This window comes from Halichoeres trimaculatus, unplaced genomic scaffold (genome assembly GCF_033239565.1).
Source record: "Halichoeres trimaculatus isolate MK-OKI-2021-1 unplaced genomic scaffold, fHalTri1.1 fHalTri1_scaffold_9, whole genome shotgun sequence".
NCBI lineage: Eukaryota > Metazoa > Chordata > Actinopteri > Labriformes > Labridae > Halichoeres > Halichoeres trimaculatus.
In genome coordinates, this window is record NW_027437188.1 from 30,369,128 (window position 1) to 30,386,240 (window position 17,113).

The 17,113-nt window shown below is 40.5% G+C and overlaps 1 protein-coding gene across 1 annotated transcript; it reads left to right on the plus strand.

Moving 5' to 3' along the window:
* Positions 1-1,745: 1,745 nt before the first annotated feature.
* Positions 1,746-3,540, plus strand: fam181b (family with sequence similarity 181 member B). Its single transcript, XM_074678839.1, has one exon. It carries the CDS (start codon positions 1,917-1,919, stop codon positions 2,874-2,876), a length of 960 nt encoding a protein of 319 aa, XP_074534940.1. The 5' UTR covers positions 1,746-1,916; the 3' UTR covers positions 2,877-3,540.
* The last annotated feature ends 13,573 nt before the right edge of the window (positions 3,541-17,113 follow it).

The window sequence follows — 17,113 nt, forward strand, 5'->3', positions numbered from 1 at the left end:
CCACCAGCACAAAAGCCAAAGCTCCTTCAGTGAAAAAGGGGGATATGGCTGCCATGACTGTGATGATGTCACATTGCCAAAACAGTGCTGCTCGCATAGAGAAGGAGGCACAATCTCTCCAGGCAGGCGTTAAAACTCAGAACAAGTGAATTCAGGACGATTCAGCTTTCCTGCAGAACTTCTTACTCTTGTACAAGTTTTAAATTTAGGGCGATCACTTCTAAGCGGGGCAGCTGGATGTTCAAAGTCTCCCCACATGAAGTGATCTTTTTGTTTTATTTATTAACACCATCCTTTCATGAATTAATAGATAAAAATATATCATTTCCATCTTCAATTTGAGCTTTTAGGATCTCCCATCCCTCACACAGCGATATTGGGCCACAGATAATTAGATCAGTGCTATCAGTTTCACTGTCCCCTTTTCTCCCCAGGAATTAACATGAGAAAGAATTTTTTTAACGGCCTCACTCCCTCTCGCTGCTTCAGCCTCTTTTTTTTCATCACTCAAGCTCTTAAATGAGCCACTGCCTCACTTCAGCGTGCACTTTTGTCAGAGGAGGGATCTTCTTTCACTTATTCAGTCACAGCATAAAGTCTATGAATGAGGATAACAAAAGGACGAGACTTTTCGTCAGTAAACAAGCAGAGAAAATGCGCAGTGATGTTATTTTCTCGTTCAGTTTTGTCGATTCAGTGGAAAATTCACTTGCCGTTCGACTGAAACTCCACTTAAAAAGGGATAAGCGCTGGCAACAACAATCCTGCTCCTGGACACATCCCTCATTGTATTCACTGCTGTCCAAGAAACTTCCTGTAAATGCGTTATTGTTTGCAACCAAAGTTTCATACCCAGGATTTCTTAAGGTCAACATTTCTTCTGGCACACTAAGCCTGAACTGCACTTTATTCCCCTTTAATTTAACAGCTCCGGCAGCTTTTCTAGTTAAATCGACTGTTCATTATTGAGACCCATTTTACGAAGGGGCTGTGAGGTGCAATTTAATGAATCTCTGGCACAAAGCTCCCTTTCACTGCCGGGCGAAGAATAGAGGCTATTTAGACCCTGTAGGGCTTTATGTCAAAGGCAGCCCATAATAGTTGTCAGGCCAGGGCAGAAATTCCCACTGGCCTGGGAATGCACTAGAAATCAACTTTTGCCATGAGCAGATTAAGACACAAGCAAGCAGTTGGGAAGATTCTCCCAAATAGTGGCATCTGTTTGGGGACAAGATTTTCCCACAGAGAGGAGGCCTTTCTCTTCACTGTATAGCCACGACTTGATAGCTGGGGTTGTTTCTGAGTCGTAAAGAGCAGTAATTAGATTAACAGTTGTGTTTTGTAGTCCAGAAACGAAACGCACAACCAGGCGCAAGGACTGAAAAAGTGGACGCCATGTTAAAGGAAGAAGAATTGAAGGTTTTGGGCGGATTTAAATGTTATTCTGATAAAGTGTTTGATATAAATTCAGCCCAATCCCCTGGAGGTTTTAAAGGCTTTCAGCACCCTGTTACAGTAGCAGACCTCTAGTTTCATGAAAGCGTTTTTGGTCCAGAGCACACACAAACAGTTAAACTGAGGGGGAGAGTTCTGACGGAGGTTATTGTCTTCAGCTCAGCAGGAAATTTCAGACAAATCCCTCTTAGATGCAGGTGGTCGGGCACAAGCAAAGAGTTAAGTCCCGCGGTCCCCTTGCCCCTCCTCTTTGATGTTCTGACATCATTAGCCCGGCCCCCTGAAAGATCTCCTTGCTTTCCTCAGAGCCCGTCACTTCTACTTGGGAATGTTTACAGGAACTTCATGAGCAGCATCAGGACCAAGTGTTTGTCAGAGATAAAAAGAAATGCTCTGAAGAAACTTTTGGTTCAGGGATCACAGCGGGTGCCTCAGGTGTAGCCGCTGGGCTCAACAGAGTAATGGCTGTTCAGACTGCAATCATGAACCCTCAGTTCATGAATTTCTGCTTCCCTGGTTCAGTGATGGAGTATGATGTGGACAAAAGTCTGGATGGAAATCTCCTTGGAGAGGCAGAAAATGACGAGGACTACAAAGAAACCACCAGGGACCTGCTGAGCTTCATAGACTCGGCCTCTAGCAACATCAAGCTGGCTCTGGACAAGCCGGTGAAATCCAAGAGGAAAGTCAACCACCGGAAGTATCTCCAGAAGCAGATCAAAAGGTGCACTGGCATTATAACACCAGGAAACATAGCAGAGGCTCCAGTTAAGAGACAGGGTTCCCCCTTGGCCCAGCCCAGTCCTTTACAGAGCAAAACGCTGCCTAAGAGGGATGGGGTCCAGGCCAACTTACAGAGCAAGAGCTTGGCAGCCCTCTTCAGCCCTGTGAAGGATATTAGAGGCGAGAAAGCCAAGAAACCACCCCTGAGGCACCGCAATCTGCCCCCCTCTTTCTTCACCGAGCCTGCCAACTGCTCCAAAGTCAGCTCCACATCTGGGATGACGCTGAAAGACCTGGAGCGAGGAAATCCTGAGGCTGCAGAGTTCTTTGAGCTCCTGGGGCCTGATTACAGCAACATGGTCAGTGACCAGGACCTTTATCAAAGCATGCCTCTGCGGGGACAGCCAGAGATGGGAGGCCCAGATCCTGCTTCGTATGATGCTCACCATTTGGTCAGTGGCCTCCTCTACTCTGAGCCCTGGACTAGCTGCTCGGGATCCTCTAAGAAAGCAGGAGGCAACCTGCGTACAGGCCCGAGCCAGCCTCACGTCTACTGCCCCTCTGAGGCTGCTGGAGCCGTGGAGGACAACGCACTGTGCACTTTGGCTTTTCCCAACTTCTTCACAGACTGCTCCTTACCTCAGGTCTCTTATGATTTAAACGCTGGTTACAACAGAGCTAATTATTCATCTCTATGAGACAGTGTCCCTCCCTAATAGTGCTGTGACAGTTTAACACTTTAGAGTTTGATGTACTGTATCTTTTTATTTTTTCTGTTGAAGAAGTTTTGCAGCTTGATTGAAAGATTTCGCATCACCCCCGACAACAACAACACATCATGTTCACTGAGAGAAACTAGGAAGTGTTGTTCATTCAAAAGAAATGTCCAAAGCTTTGTAGGTAGCTGGATACTGCATGCTTTTAAACACTTCTTTTTTTAACATTTAGTTGTTTAACACGCAGGTTTGATTATGTTTATCTCAGGCGATTTCAGGAAATGCACCTGATTTTGGTCATGCTCCATCTTTACTGCTCTTTTGGATGTGTTCATACAGACTTATTAACCCATCATATTCATTTTTTTTTCTTGAAAAATACTCGCAGGAGTTTCTGACTTTGACATAACATCATGTCTCTGCCATAAAATGTCACAGTGCTTCACATCTGAAAACACACGCTGCAACAATCTCTCAGTCAGGCACTTTTTTTGTTCCATGTATGATTCACCACATTTTGCAGCTCAGAGTGTTTGTTTTTTTTCAGCTGTCACTTGTATCAAATGTGTTGGAAAAACCTTTAATGTATCTATTGTAAGAAGACAAAATAAAGCTGGCCTTTATTACCGTGAGAGAAGCGTCTGTGTTTGTGTTCATCGGTTATCGTTACTCCTGACGTGCGATGTATCAGAAAACGTTCGGCTCTCTTTCTGAAATGTTAAAAAAAATCAATAACAGAAGCTCACGATCAAAAGAGAGAATTCAGACATTTGAGTGGTTAAATCAGTTCATCATTAAGGAGAGGAAAATCAATGTGAAGTGATTTCTTTTTACATCTCCCACCCAGCAGTGAGTCAACAAGTACCAAAAAAAGCTGCAAACGTGATTTGAGATTTATTTATTTTTTAATCCAAATTTCAAGTTAATATCAAACCTCTTAACATCATTACCCTCAAATTAACTCCTCAAGTTTTTAACAGCATGCTCTTATTCCCTCTAATGAGCAAAGATGAAGGAAGTGTGACGTTAATTAATATCAAGTTCACACTTTTGGCTCTCATACCACTTTGCTGCTCCATGTGGTGGCTGAATGACTAATAATAGGCCTGTGCTGATTATTTCTGTGGATGATTCATGTCCAGGAGGAGGTTTTTTAAAGAAGGAAGGAAGGAAATTTAAACATGTAGTGCGGATCAATAAGACCTCTTCCTGTTGAACCTGCTCCTGGAGATGTGAACACAATGACCCCATGACAGATATCTCCCCCTGCTGGATGTTGAAGGTGTGAAAGAAAACATGATCATGGTGCAAAACTTCTTTCTTTTTAATTGATTAATTAAGAATTCTATTTATTTTAGGTGTCAGGAATGGTTCCAGCCATGCATACATGAGAGGGCAGGCAGAAATAGGAAAGAGGCATCAAGGGTACACATCATGAGGCATCATATTTTTTGTTTTTGGTGTTGATAAGTGATGTCTTCATGGGACCGGGTTGTTATTGGTGTCAAACCCCCCAATAAACTGATAGCACTTTTTCAGGCTTACATAAGAACTGACCTGCTTGGGTGTCCCACCTGAAGACAAAGCTCCTCCTGATACTGCTGGTGAAGCCCCTCAGGTCACTGAAGCACGTAAACTCCCTGACCACAGTAACGTAGCAATCCCTAACAGAGGAAACGGAAAATAAATAAATTAATACATAAAAACAACAACAAGAACAACAACAATTACAGGAATAATCATTAATGATAATAATAAAAATAATAATAATAAAAATAATAATAAACTCCCTGACCACAGTAATGTAGCAATCCCTAACAGAGGAAATGGAAAATAAATAAATAATTAAATAAATAAATAACAACAACAAGAATAACAATAACAATTACAAAAAAAAAATGTAATAATAATAATAAATAAATGAATAATAATAATAATGATAATAATAATAATAAATAAATAAATAAACAGCAACAACAACAATAATATGATATTAAATAAGTACAGAAATAAAAAAAACTCATAAATAAATAAAAAATATATATAATTAAATAAAATTAAAAGATAAAACAAATAAAAAATAAAATAAAGAGATACAAGAAATAAATAAGATAAAATGAGAGAAAAAATGCTCAAAGTTTTATCAGCCAACATAACAGTTATCTTATTGGATGACCATTAGGCATCTATGCATCTCAAATACATTTGAACCTACAAACTATAATCTCAAAAAATATCAAATAAATAATATGAAAAAATCCCCAAGGGTTTTCTCAAACTGCTCAACAGGTTTGATTTTAAATCCTGAACCTCTTCTAGTGCTCAACCTTGTAAATACAGAGGCTCTGGATGATGCATGGTTAATATTTGCCGCAGTTTAATCAGCATCAGGAGTGCCTTTATGCTTGTTCATCATAAATTTCAACATTCCCCCCTCTTTTATTTTATAAATCTATTCTTCACACCTATTTAGTCAACTGAGCATGGAAGATAATCACACCATAAATCATGCTATCGCCTGACTAAGAGACTTAAGCTGTTGAGAGTTTGGCTCAGATAAGGTTTACTGGGATGTTGCGCCTTGTTTTTCAGGAAGGTCACTTTAATTTGTAGCCAGAGCTTGTAGGTATATTACATTTTTTAATCAAGAAGCTGCGTAAAATGTACATTTTGTCCAATGTTTCCTCCCCAATGAACCCACTAGGTGGCAGTAACGATCCACAGAAGCCCAGTGTCCACCACTCCCATCCAGAGAGGCCCTTGTATCTGATGTATGAGATTAAACATGAAACTGTAGCTTTGTGTGCTCATGGCTTTTAGATGTCTTCACATAAAATCAATCTGTCCTGAAGTTAGAGAGCCATCGGAGAGAGGGACTGCTTTTTAATCTCCCTGTCTTTTTCAGAGCTGCTTCCAGGACATTCCTGCTCACTAGTGTTAAGATGCTTACTCCTGTAAGCGTATTATGTGATGGTGTGCATAAAACGCTCTACTTTTATCTTATATTGTCTGCCAGGCTTATTTTTTTTTACCCCTCTCCCCGTTGGCTCTGTTTGCAGGATGGTCAACACCATATTCTGAAAAACAATGGCTGTCAATTTGCAATACAGCAAACTATACACACAGAAGGCATATGGATTTTCTGTCCCTCGGTTGATACCAGCTGATACATTCAGATTAGGCCCTGATGGAGCCACAACTCTATGCTGCTTTGATTTATGGCACGCTGGAGATGCTGTGTTTGTCAAAGCGATTAACAAGATCTGTGTTGGAGCAGACCTGAATAACAAGAGCCAGACATCTAGGTAAACTAGATAATATACAGCAGGTTTTCTCTGGCATGGTATGAGATGTCCTACGATGTGAAAGAAGAAAAAGACATGCTGGTAGAGATGGGGGGAGGGGAGGTACCCACGGGCGATGTGCTGTGCTGCCTGTGCACCCACTTATTCTGAAAACAATTACAGGAGTGGCTGATCTGATCTCTGCTGCAGAAAGTTTTAACATTTTAGAGTGGTTGATGTCGTCGTGTTGGAGTAAGAAATGAGTATCCATCCACATTTGCCCTCTCGCTGACCTTTCACAGCTCGTCCCTGTGTCTTGTTAACACCATCGCAGCAGAAGCACATTGCCAGATGATGTCCACGGGACCTTGGTAACCTTTCTCAGAGACGGGCAACTTTTATGTTCAAACTTGAGCCAGAAGATGATTTTTATGTTTAATTGGATAGCGGATAGAGATATTTTACAGGTAGGCTGACGAAGAGTAGGAGTAGAGTTGTCTTTGTTTCATTTCTTTGCAGGTATCGTAGCAGTGGCTCAGTAAAACCAGTGTTTTAATGTTCAGGTATTTGCTATAATACATAGTCAGTGTTTTGGGATAACAACCTTTGATGCTTGACTTTTCTTTTCTCCTTTATTCAAGCCGTCATATATCTTACGTCCCTCACTGGTGGGTTATTTCTGCCGCCAAGGAGGTTATGTTGACTGTGAACAACATAACTCAGAAAAGTTACGAACGGATCTTGATGAAATTTTCAGGAAACCTTCAAAATGGGATAAGGAAGAAATGATTACATTTTGGAGGCAATCCAGATCACCGTCTGGATCCAGGATTTTTTTAAAGGATTCTTTATCATTGTGAGATAGGGCCGTTTTCACTATATGTGTACATAACTCCACGATAAATGGTCGGATTGCCTTGCAAAACAATACAAGACAAGGTCACCATAATTTCTGACAGATGTAAAAGTACAATCCAGATCCTGGCAATATTCTGGATACTAAGATCCAGAATATGAAATATGTACTGGGTCATCATCAACAAATTATCGTACAAACCTGCAACTAACACCAAATTGTAGCAGACAGTCTACTGGAAGGAAGTATAACATTAAAGTCGGACTTAAGTGTTGCGTGACCATCACAATATGCTTGATAGAAGTCTGCATTCTCTGAGTGCTTTTCTAGTTTAATCTGTATTTCTATGACCAAACTGCTTTTCTACAAGCAGCCCACACAGCAGCTGAAATGAGTCTGCAGTCTCTCTCTCTGTGTCCTCTCCAAGATTTCCAATCAGAGCCTTTAGAGATGTCCTTCTTCATCACCAAAATAGACTTTAAACTTCAGGATTTTTTTTTCCTCATGCAGGGCATAGTAGGCTGGTTCCCACCTTTTTAGGACCCACTGCACACTCTCTAAGGATGATTAAAGTCAGTGCATAGAGATCTGACTTCACGTGTTTCTCCACATTATGTGCTGCAAGATTTCAACCAGTGATAACAGTTGGTGTCAGTGGACAGTTACTCACAATTAATAACTGCTCCTTCTTTCACTCTGCTGTCGTGAGATAACCCAAAAAAGACAGTTTGCTTATGCATTTCTTTCAGTATGCATTTCATGTCTCACCGCTTTCCAGTTAAGTATGCGTTCATTTTTAGCAGCTATGATGCACTGTTTTTCCTCCTCGGGGTGTTGTGGGTATGCTTGCTTACATCTGTGTGTTTTTTGTCAGCGTGATAACAATTGCAAGCTGTGCAGCTGACTGAAGTCTTGGCTAGATTAAGGACATTACTACTGCACATTCCTCATCCCCAGTAAATGAAAAGCACGTTGACTGACATAATTCTCTCATGCAAATCGAATTAAAAAATATCGGCTGTAAAAGCAGACGTGGCTGAGATGACAAAGACAACTGCTTTTACTTCAGCTGAACGAACAAACCTGAACTAATAAAAGAAAGCGGGAAAGCAAAATGAAAGTGTCACTATAGGATATTTAATCTATTTGATTTTTTTTCTCTTATTTGTTGGACAGGCTTTGTAATAGACTCCTGCTCTGTTGTTAAGGAAACAGACTTTACTCAAGTCAATATGTGGAGCTACAGAATACCACACAGGATCAAAGCTTTAAGTGATCTCACACTGTTATATTGACCTCAGCATCGAGGATGTGACAACGTGGGATTGATAAATATAATACTTGCATACATTTTCTGACTCCTTTCTCAGGATAAGAAGTTCATCCTTCCATCGTCACGCTGTTTATCTGAGTCAGGGTCACACTCGGACACGCTTCCTCTCCTCACAGCCGGTCATGCTTCATCAGAGCCACAGATAGAAACGTCGGGTACCCTGACAACAGCTAAACAGAACCTTTAACACACTGAATACCTAATCACCTCAGACCCCTGTCCAGCAAGGCTGACCCTGAATAATTCAAAGTTCCCTCTGCCAAATGGTGTGTCTGTCCTCTGTACACCTCAAAAGAGAGGTGACTCTGGCCTCCTACTGAGGTCAACTCTTATTGATGACCCCCTCATCCTGTCAATTTCAGCCATTTGTCACTGCCATCCGGTCACTATCGAAAGCATGTGACCACAGGTGAAGGTCAGGAAGAGGAGCAGCGGCTGAATCAAGAGCCTTGTGTTGTGCTTCTTCATTATCCTCACTGTATTGCCTCCACATTCCTGCAGCTACTGTCTAGCTCCAACTTCCAAACCTTATTAGCCTTATCAGGGTGTCTGACCTGCATGTGGGAGAAAGCGTCTGCATAACTTCTTGGTTCACATTAATGTTAATAGTTGACATTTAAAAGAGGACATCATCTCCAAACAGTAGAATGGTATTTTTCTCATAATAGAACCGATCACATGCTGGCGCTGCTTGGCACAGATTCCCCAAAATCTTTTTTTAAATTTCCTTTCTCTGAACATCACAAACAGCAAAGGGAACAGAGCGTAACTGGGATCTACTCATGCTGTACCACTGGGAGCATGGTCATTAGATTTTTTTCCCAAATCCCCAAACACATAGGGACAAGATTAGCATATTCCCATAAACCCTTTGGTCTCTGTGTCCATGTTCCTTCAGCAAAGCAGAAATGTGAAGTTAGATAACTGCTCAAAATAGTCTCTATCCCCATACTCTGGCATCAGCCTTCAGTAGACAAACCAACCGTGACAGATTTTACTAAAAAAAAAAGTGCTTCATTAAAAATATTCAGCAGTTTTCATCTTTAATTGTCCAGAGTTACATTCAGAAAGCAGGTTTTCTCTCTGCGACGTCTCTTTTAATGTAATTCAGTCCAGGCAACCTTGCTCTGCCGGATGTCTCGCCTGAGTGCTTACAGATAAAACAAATCATGACTGCTTATTTGTTTACTTGTCTGTTTGTTTGTTTTCTCTGCTTTATTCCAGCACTGTGTTGCAGTGGCTGGTGTTAGCTGCATGAAAATGAATTTGGGCTGCAGTTGTTTGAGCCACATTCCAGTCAGATGCTTTCGGCAGTGACATTAGTAGAGGAATGAACAATAGCGATAATGTCTGCATGACATCCTGTTACAAAATCCTCTACAGTTAAACAAAGAAACGACAGTACTGTGCATCTGATGACTGAATTACAATTAAAAAACCTGTAATTATAGTTTTACACATTGTACTTTTTCATCACTGTCCTTGTCTTGAATTCATCTGTTCCTGAGCATTAAAAAAACAACATCATAATTTGCAAAGGCTAACAAAAATTAGCGGTGACACTTACTCAGCAAGCTCTCATACTCTGCCTGCAGGCATCAATTTTTAGTCTGATGTGCAGTCTGTTTATAGTTGTTTCCAAAAGCTTAGAGGACAAACACAAGTTAGCATTTTATTTTCATTAAAAGTACCCAATTTCTTTAGGTGGCACCTTCGTTCAACACATTCTCTGCTGAGAATTGGAAATGTGCTGCAGCCTGATAGGACTTAATGTCTTCATGCAAAATGGCGATGTGGTAACACCCTCGCCTTAAAATAGTTGGTACTCTGCGAGGAATCGTACAAAAATGTCAGCCCAACAAAGCTCTTCTCATTATGCTGCAATTATCTTTCTGCAGGAAGTCTTAACATGTGACTCATAACATCTTAAAAGAAAAAAATCTAAGGCTACTTTCAGGTACAAATGTTTCAAGGATGTTAGAAAAGAAATGCACTGTGAAGCTTCTTTGTCTTTGACACACTGAGTGCAGGATCTGAACTAAAGATATAAATGATGTGCCTATCATCTGAAGGGGAGGAAGTTATATTATACCACCTGTAAATCCCTTGAGAAGCATAATAATCTTTAAAAGTGCAGAAAATCCCATTACCTGTCACAGATTTCTTCTCTCATAATTGCCAGAGCCTCCCCTTTGGGAGGGATGGGGGGTGAAGGACGCCACACACACGCTGGTATCAGACAATCTTCAGGAGAAATCTAGGGGACATCTATTTTCACTTCGTCTGTCCTGTGAAGGTTTGGCCTTTCACAACCCTCGGAGAAGAGTTTTGATCTAAAATGTTACAGAAATGGAACCAAAGCAGAATCATTAGGTGATAAATAAATGAAAGTAAAACACACATTTGATGGTTTTCTTTTCTAGTTTTCACACAGCGATTGGTTTGAATAAAATTGTTTATTTGGTATTGAGTTGTAGCCCATGAAATAACTTCTTTGCTCTAGCAGTTGTGCTTTTGCCCCTACAGAGAACAAAACACATTTTAGAAAGACTTTTTACCTGAAGCTACAGCACAAGATATTGACTTTAACCCTGTCAGGTTATTTGAAATTCTAAATGCTTGGTGGTCTGAGCATTTGGTCATGACCTCTTCTTTTTCATGAAATATCTGGTTTAAAAGGCCCAGTGAGTACTATCTGGAAAAGCTGGTGTTTTTCTGGAACTAAGACTCTCTTTCCCATGAGCACTTGCACCTACTGTTGGGAAAGACCTGACTCTTACCAAGGTGTGCATTTATTTTGAAGCAAATGAATGGAGAGTGATTATTTTCAACACTTCTTTTATTTGTTTAAGACTCCTTTTTACCAGATACAAAGCATCAAGGTAATGTATTGAGTCATAGTAACGTAGAGCTAAGCAACTTGGTAAACTTAGTTTGTACCATAGTTTAGTAGCCGGCTATATTTAGCTCTACCCACAGCCATTACTGTAAGACGTGTCTGTCTACCAGTGTTCATCTACCAACTCCAACCTCACCAAGCAGCGCTAACGCAACCAGGCTTTTCTTTTTATTTATGGACTCTCAAGTTTGAACCAACCACTGCAGTAGCCCATGCTCTATCACTCTCACATCTTGCACTGTTCTGCTCTGACATCTTTTTTCGTTTATGGCAGTCCAGCTACAGTGTCCACCATTACTACAAAATTAATACAAGAAACTTAATCAGCAGGCGTAGTACAGTGTTGTGCCATAAATCAATCCTGCCCAACTCAACCAGAAAACCAAGAAATAGCATTTAGAAATAACCCACTTTAGCGCTAATAATTTCATTTGGAATTGGGATTACAATCAGAAGTGAGCCTTTTAAAGATAACTTAAAAAGTCCCTCACAGGGATTTTAACCCTTTATCACCCAAGCATCATACAGGCCTCCTGGACTTCATTTTGTTATTTTGGCCTTAAAAGAGTCAGAGGTGATGCCTGGAAAGCTAATCTTCTCATCTTTTAGGAATCTTTTAGGAAAGAGAACGGCTTGCACCAGTTATTCTCAAGTGGTAACCTCCGGTCTAAAAATATGGGACAATGCAGGAGTGCTCAAACCAGCTGTTTCTCGGGTGCCTGCTTAAGTGTCCGGAAGTGCCTTAAGTCGCATACACACCAAGCCAAAAAAAGCAGTTTTCAGGGCAGAAATTAAACTATTTACAGCCTGGTTCAAAAAACGTCTCCTGTCTGGATCGATAATTTAACTATCAGCACACACCGTACAGGGGGCATTTTTTTTTTCAAACTCAGCAGTTTAGAGGATATTAATATCACAAGCTTGCCCAATCAGAAGAACAGCTTGGCTCACGAGATTGACGAGCTCCCTATAGAATCTATAGTATAGATGCACTTAAAGCCCCCATCACTTCCACTATGGCGGCTAAAGCCGATTTGCTTCAAAAGTCTGTTTCAGAAACAGACGGATGACGCCAGGAAGACTTTCTATGCCAAAATACCCCAAATATGGCCATAAAGCTTCTCTTTTCTTTTTTAAAGCTGTATTCAATTTTCTTGCTAGCCCAAATAGTTGAGGAGTTACGGTATTTTAAATAACATTTGTAAAATGAGAGGGTTGGTGCTCTGATGGATTTTTTAAGTGCTATTGTATTGCGTTTTTAGTTGTGAACTCTGAATATGTACGTCTGTAATATGTTGTTTTATCTTTGGAGGAATCTCCAATGACTATGTCGAGTTCTACCTTCCTACTGCAAGAAACGTATAGGATGGACCAAATTGCAGAAAGAATGAAGCAATTCGATTAACAATAGCAAATCCAATGATGTGGTATGAGAAAAAAAAGACAAGCAGCAGGAAACACAGAGTCCATATACACAAACAGGGTAATGAGGACACAACACAGGTGTGTGACAAGCCAGAGGTGAGACTAATGAGATCAATCAAACAGGAGAGAAACACACAAGGGCAGGAGGTTAAACTAAACTAGTCACACAGGCACAAGAACTACAGAATAAAACAGGAAACACTCAAGAACCAACGTGGAAACATCCACATGAGGAATACCAAGACGTAGGACGTTGATCAAAAATGAACACCAGATACAGAGGAGGATGAAGACAACAATCTACAACACATGACCCTAAACATTGAACTCACCAAAATAAAAAATCATTTAAACGCAGTGACATTGACCAAAACTATCATCTTTACACATTTGTATGTCTCTAAAATATTGAGTAGGATCTGGCAGCCTGTCCGGGGTGTCCTTGCAACCAGTGACAGCTGGGATAGGCTCCAGCCTAAAAAAAGATAAAAGCAGCCAAGATAAGGAATAGATTTGAACTGGGATCTCACAGCAACTTAGTGAAGGATGTTTGCAAGGTTTCATTAAGAGCGACAAAAATTTAGTGAGGATCAAATTACCTGACAAAAGGATTGGCAAAATTCCTCCTTTACCTAATAAGACCAAAATAATGTTGGTAACGATGGCAATGCTCTTCATTTATGTAAACAAACCCAGTCTAACCCTGTCTGTAAGCCTGGGCTCAGAAATCATAGTCGACTTCAGCTACATGTTGCTGAAATCTAAATTTCTTGGTGAGTGTAGGTGTTTGTAACAAGGTTACCAACAACTAAGAGGCACCATCATGAAAAGACTTTGAGACCAACTCCTGTTTCTGCACCTGTTTTTGATGTCTTGATAAAAATCACACACAAAAAAACCCTTCACAGGAGCCAACCTGAGACAGCACAAACCGATCGGTTATCCACCTAGTGTTAAAAGATGACTCACCTTGGTTTACATCCACTTTACCCTTTAGAGCGGCACAAACCTGAAGCAGCAGTGAGACATCAGAGACTTAATGTCACACTCCCCGTCACCAGAGATCACACAGCCCAGGCAGTAGTTTGTTCTGTTTCACCTGCTTCATTTGATCGGCTTTACATCTAAGTCAACCCAATCACAGTGTTTCACAATACCTGCAGCCTTCTTGTCCACTAAACGGCAGAGCTTTTCTTTCCCCTGACAGGACAAAAAGTAGGATTTAGACTATTTGTTTTAAAGAAGAACAAATAAACTTGTTACCATCTGCAAGTTATGTAAGACACACAGTCAAAGGCTGCTGCAGCTCTTACACAAGCACTGCTCTCTGCACACAGATCTGTCTCTGTATACTCCTTCAACAGGCTTCTAAAGTGTAGAATATGGTAGCAGCAGTAATGATGATTAACTTTGCTTTCCTTATGCAACAACACTACTTTGTTGTTTTATTTTGTCCTTCACTACATCTCTCCTCTGCTGCGTCTCTGCAGTTCTTCATTAAATCCTCACATCTGTTCAGATGATCTGTCTAATGTTCGAGAAATCATCCTGTCCAGGTGTATCCGTGGATGAGACTACTTTGTTTGTTTACCTCGTTTTTTCTTTCTGCATCGTGGTGCAGGTCTAGTGGTGCGAGTCTGTGAATGATGACATGCCCTCATTTTTAATGAACTGTGTATCTTTTGTCTGGGTGCTGGCAGCATTTGATGTTTGCTCATAAAAAGACAGACACAAAGCGACAGAAACAGACAGAGAAAGAGCCGGTGACAGTTTTTGTCTTCTGGAAATCTACAGATTCATGTGAATGTTGTAGTTAGCAAAAAGAGATAAAGTAGAAAAAATAACATATTATACCTAATCATGTATAGGAATCTGACTTTGTGAGGCGCTGAATTTCAGAGTTTGTACATGTATTTTTGAATCTTTCTTGACCTCGCCTGTAGGTTAGGTCATCTCTAGGCGTGATATTTTCCAAGGATAATAAAATAAAGTTTTCTGATTGCTAAGGAGGAACTGGGTCAGTCAGAGCAGTGGCAGATTGTAGACACAATATGGCAGTAATAGCATGATTGCCCCGTTGTGTACTACATACTAGGATAGTATGCCAATCTCTATACATACTTGCTAGGTGCCGCCCTGTTGGTTGTGGTTTTCTATTGCAGCAGCTCTTTCTTCTTCACTGGTTGTGTCTTCAGTGATATTTTTATTATTTTTCTCCTGTGTTTGTCTGGAGATCCTACATGAAACCATGGCCGCTTTGTTTACATGTGAGCTCAGCTGTTAGCAGCCTGTAGCATGTCAATGCTAACTGGTGCAAGGCCTGCTGTTTCCCCACAAGGTGAAGAGAAGGAAGTGAGGACAACATCGACCTGTCCTTCCATCCATCGTTATTGGGATCGTAAGATCGATCTCCAATAAGATGGACAAGCTAGCCGTGCTAACCCAGAAACAGAGGGAAAACCAGAAGGCAGAGAAGCATCATGTTATTCACAGACATGGCTAACGGAGCTAACACCAGACACCAACTCCATATTGGAAGAACTTCACCTGCTGTGAGCAGACAGGATACTGGAGACAGGGACTAAACAGACTGCTGAAGAAGCTCAGTCCTGGACCCTGTGGAGGTGGAGACTGGCTGACTGGACAATGATGGACAAGCTGTTATCATCTATTTTCTTCTGGACCTTTTTGCACTTTCTATACACTTTCTCACTTTGTTTTCTTGATTGCTGCTGTGACCCCTGAATTTTCCTAGATAAAATATTTCCTATTCTATTCTATTCTATTCTATTCTATTCTATTCTATTCTATTCTATTCTATTCTATTCTATTCGATACTTTTATAAGTTAAAGTGTGACAAAAAATCTTGCAACCCTCTGGTGCAAAGATTTAGTTCTGAGAGATGTCAGATAAAATACAGACATGGTGACACTTTTTTTTTTTTGCGGCATACCTGACCAGTATTAGATGACGTAATCACATATTATTCAATATTAGTTCACTGTAAGTGTCAGTTAACAGGAACAATGTGTCAACCATAAGTCTTCAGTCCAATGCACTCATTCACTGTTTCACTCCAGAGTAAAAGCATGAAGTTATAAAGACACGCTGCCTCTTAGTGTCCTTGTTCGTTTTTCTGATATGCTAATGTATGCAGATTAAGGGTCCATTAGCATCTTTGTCCCAGGAGATGTCTGCATGTACTGATTGTATTTCTGGGGCCAGAAAAAAATTCATATAGCCCGGCCAAGTTTTTCCCCCCGTCTGGTAAATTGTTCCATTAGCTTTCCTCCGAAAAATAATTCTAGGCTTTCCAAATAACCAGACTGCCTATTCTCCAGCGATATCAATAATTATTACCAGTTTCCGACAACACAATTACATGCTGGAAAGATATGTCTCATAAGCGTGCTGTACTGTTGAATACAGTTTGCCAAAGAGAATCTATATTCTGTGCGTGTAAAAAAAGAAGAAATTTACAGTATTTTCTTTTGCTAACTGCTGATTTGCAAAAAGACTGTCCTCAAGCAAAACTCTCCCTTTTAAAAAGTCCGCAAATACCTCAAACTCATCCACAGACTGTGGCTTACATAGTGAAAGCTTTACTCTGAAACAGATGTGTGTAAAAGGTGAAACTGTCTGCAGCAGCTGTGTTTAATACTGGATCACTGACCAGACAAAGACAAATGATAAACACCTGTGTTACAAGCAGGAGTCACATTCTCAGGAGGTGCCTTTTATTGTTTTACAGTTTCTGTATTCGTCATATTGTGAAAAACCTCTCACAACATTCTTACAAACCCTTCTGTGCTTTGTATTCAGAGGCTGGACCTCACTCGCATCAAAATGTTATAATTTATCTTAATTATGTGACTTTTAATGACAAGCGGGAAAGCAGGGATCAGTTGAAGTGTTAATACAGATGAAAGATGTATGTCCTAGCAGACCTCACACACAGGGTTCAAGGTGTGAGAAATACAGGGAGCAGAATAAGATTCTTCATTTACATGCATGGCAAGATAATTATTGACTGATCAATTAATCTTTATCCCAAACCAGTAAACCTGTCAAATGCTTAATCAAATAAAACCTCAAACCGACAGCGTCCAATCCAAAACATGAGGACGCATTAATGTGTTCTATTGACATTAACACAGACCTGCCAATCTGCATACAAATGGTGCCAAATTAAAGCTGGTTCATTCAAGGCCTTGATGCAGCATTCACATCAAACATCCATATGAAAAGCACAACAAGCCCAATACAATCACTAACATGTTTCTGCAACAATGGCTGATACCTCTGTGGGGAAAAGTAGAACTGACAGCTAAGTTCTGTGCGCCCAAACACCACCTGAAGTAAAGATGATCTTTTCTCATTTGATATATAGTGTGTGTAACTACAGCTCCAGTCCGATCAGT